The sequence below is a fragment of the Carcharhinus amblyrhynchos genome, chromosome 17 (assembly GCF_965287045.1).
Source record: "Carcharhinus amblyrhynchos chromosome 17, sCarAmb.v2.hapA, whole genome shotgun sequence".
Taxonomy (NCBI): Eukaryota; Metazoa; Chordata; class Chondrichthyes; order Carcharhiniformes; family Carcharhinidae; genus Carcharhinus; species Carcharhinus amblyrhynchos.
In genome coordinates, this window is record NC_137340.1 from 46666116 (window position 1) to 46668441 (window position 2326).

Sequence of the window (2326 nt, forward strand, 5' to 3'; positions counted from 1 at the left end):
CTGCTGCTTCACAGCTCCAGGGGCCTGGGTTTGATTCCTGGCTCAGGTCACTGTCTGTGTGGAGTTTGCATGTTCTCCTCGTGTCTGCGTGGGTTTCCTCCCACAGTCCAAAGATGTGGGGGTTAGGTTGATTGGCCATGCGAAGAAAATTGCCCCTTAGTGTCCCGGGATGCATAAGTTAGAGGGATTAATGGGTATAATATGTAGGGATATGGGGGTAGGGCGTGGGTGGATTGTGTTTGGTGCAGACTCGAAGGGCGTCTTTCTGCACTGTAGGATTCTATGATATATTTAATACATAAAGAGAGAGTTTTGCAGGAGGTGCTTTGCTGATATGGTTGCTTTGGAGTTTGTACATAAGCAGGCAGTGTAGCCACACTTGTGCTTGTTAAACCCAAACTAATCCGGGGTTCCCAAGCACAGCCACACACTTCTGACCACCTATTATGTCCTCATTATGATTCACTGCATCCCAATTTTATTAGCTCTTTGAAGGCAAACAAACCTCTCAGCAATGGTGTGCATTGCTTTGCATAGTGTACGATGAAGACACATTTAGCGTTTAGACTTCCTCTTACGCTTCTCCACCACTTCACTAATACTGTCGCTCTCCTCATCGCTGGGAGTTGGCGGTCTCCTGATGATCTTCTTTTCCACCTTGTACTTCTGCTCCCCAACTTTGGGGTCGCCCTTGATCAGAAACTCCCCATTCTGGTAGGACACGGTGACAATTGTTTTGGGGTACGTGCCGTAGACCCTCCGCAGTTCGTCCTGGACGAAATCAGGCAGTTCCCTCTTGGGGCCGAAAACCCGTCCCATCTTACCCCAGTGCAGCTCCCCCTTCATGACGAATCCTTCCGGCCAGCCGGCCGTGTTGAGCATGTGCTGTTGGGGGAAGTAACCGTTGTACAGGTAATACGGTGGGTACGTGTACGCTGCCGGGTTTGCAGGTGGCATGTACCAGTACGGATAGGAGTAGGGGGTCCCGTAGAAGTGATGGTACTCGGTACGCTTCCCTGCTCCTTCCTGGACATTGTCCACATCCATCATAACGATGGTCAGAGGCCTGCTTGAAAAATTGTGCATCTGAATGGGAGGTAGTGAAAAGGCCTCTGCAGGGCTCATAAACCTGTGTATGAGAGGTCCATAGTGCCCAGCTGCTTGGTACATGTTTGGATAGGACTCCGCCACTGTGCCAGTGTGAGGGTTCACCTGACAGATCTGTGTTTCAAAAGTTTTGGCTGTTGTTATTCTCTCGTCTTTTTTCTCCCTATCCTGACATTTTCCAGTGCTGTGAAGAGAGAGAAAAAAAGACAGTTTCTTTTTGCACCTTTTGCACGTTATTCAACCAGCAACAATTGAGTATTATATATCGCCTTTAACCGGATGTTAACCTTTAACGGAAACACCCGTCTCACATCACAGGAATAACGGGTGGCACAGTGGTTAGCACTGCTGCCTCACGGCGCCAGGGACACGGGTTCAATTCCAGTCACTGGAGTTTGCATGTTCTCACCGTGTCTGCATGAGTTTCCTCCCGCAGTCCAAAGATGTGCAGGTTAGGTTGACTGGCCATGCTAAATTGAGCCGAGTGTCAGGGGATTGGCAGGATAAATATGTGGGGTTATGGGAATAGGGCCCAGGTGGGATTGTCGTCTTCTTTTCAAATGTGGAGATGCCGGCGTTGGACTGGGGTGGGCACAGTAAGAAGTCCCACAATATCGGGTTAAAGTTTAAACCAAATAAACCTGTTTGACTTTAAGTTGGTGTTGTGGGATGTTTTATAAAGAATGTAACTACTTTTATCCTTACTGGAAGGAGGTTCAGTGCTGTAAAAGTACAAATGGGATTTGGGAATACATTTAAGGCAGCATTTCAGGCTGTTAAGTCCAAATCTAAGATTTATCCCACCCACCACAGGAATTGTAGTTGGTGGGACGGGACCATGCGAGGAAATGTTTACCTCGGGTGAGATTTTCCAGTCTTGTGGCGAATGCAGCCGGAAAATCCCCTGTGGAATGTAAAGGCCAAGAGGCAACAATGAACTTTCTTAATTAGTTCAAATAGATGTTGTTAAAGTACTACGTGGAGTCAGCCACAGGCTGTGTGGAGTGAGGCAGTGCAGTGGTCTGGGGAGGCACGGTGGCACAGTGGTTAGCACTGCTGCCTCATAGCTCTAGGGACCCAGGTTCGATTCCCGGCTTGGGTCACTAAGGGGCAACTTAGCATGGCCAATACACCTATCTTTGGACTGTGGGAGGAAACCAGGGCACCTGCAGGAAACCCATGGAGACACAGGGAGAATGTGCAAACTCTACACAGACAG

The 2326-nt window shown here is 48.8% G+C and overlaps 1 protein-coding gene across 1 annotated transcript; it reads right to left on the reverse strand.

Annotated features, from left to right (window-relative positions):
- Nucleotides 1-288: 288 nt before the first annotated feature.
- Nucleotides 289-2008, reverse strand: LOC145354233 (uncharacterized). Its single transcript, XM_080205313.1, has 2 exons — nt 1964-2008; nt 289-1291 (listed from the first exon to the last, which is right to left on the reverse strand). Exon 2 carries the CDS (start codon nt 1168-1170, stop codon nt 556-558), a length of 615 nt encoding a protein of 204 aa, XP_080061439.1. The 5' UTR covers nt 1171-1291; nt 1964-2008; the 3' UTR covers nt 289-555.
- Between the last annotated feature and the right edge of the window lie 318 nt (nt 2009-2326).

Bases quoted from the DNA above. Each gene is read 5' to 3' on its own strand.
- LOC145354233 (XM_080205313.1), bottom strand. From the start codon at position 1,170: ATGTACCAAGCAGCTGGGCACTATGGACCTCTCATACACAGGTTTATG.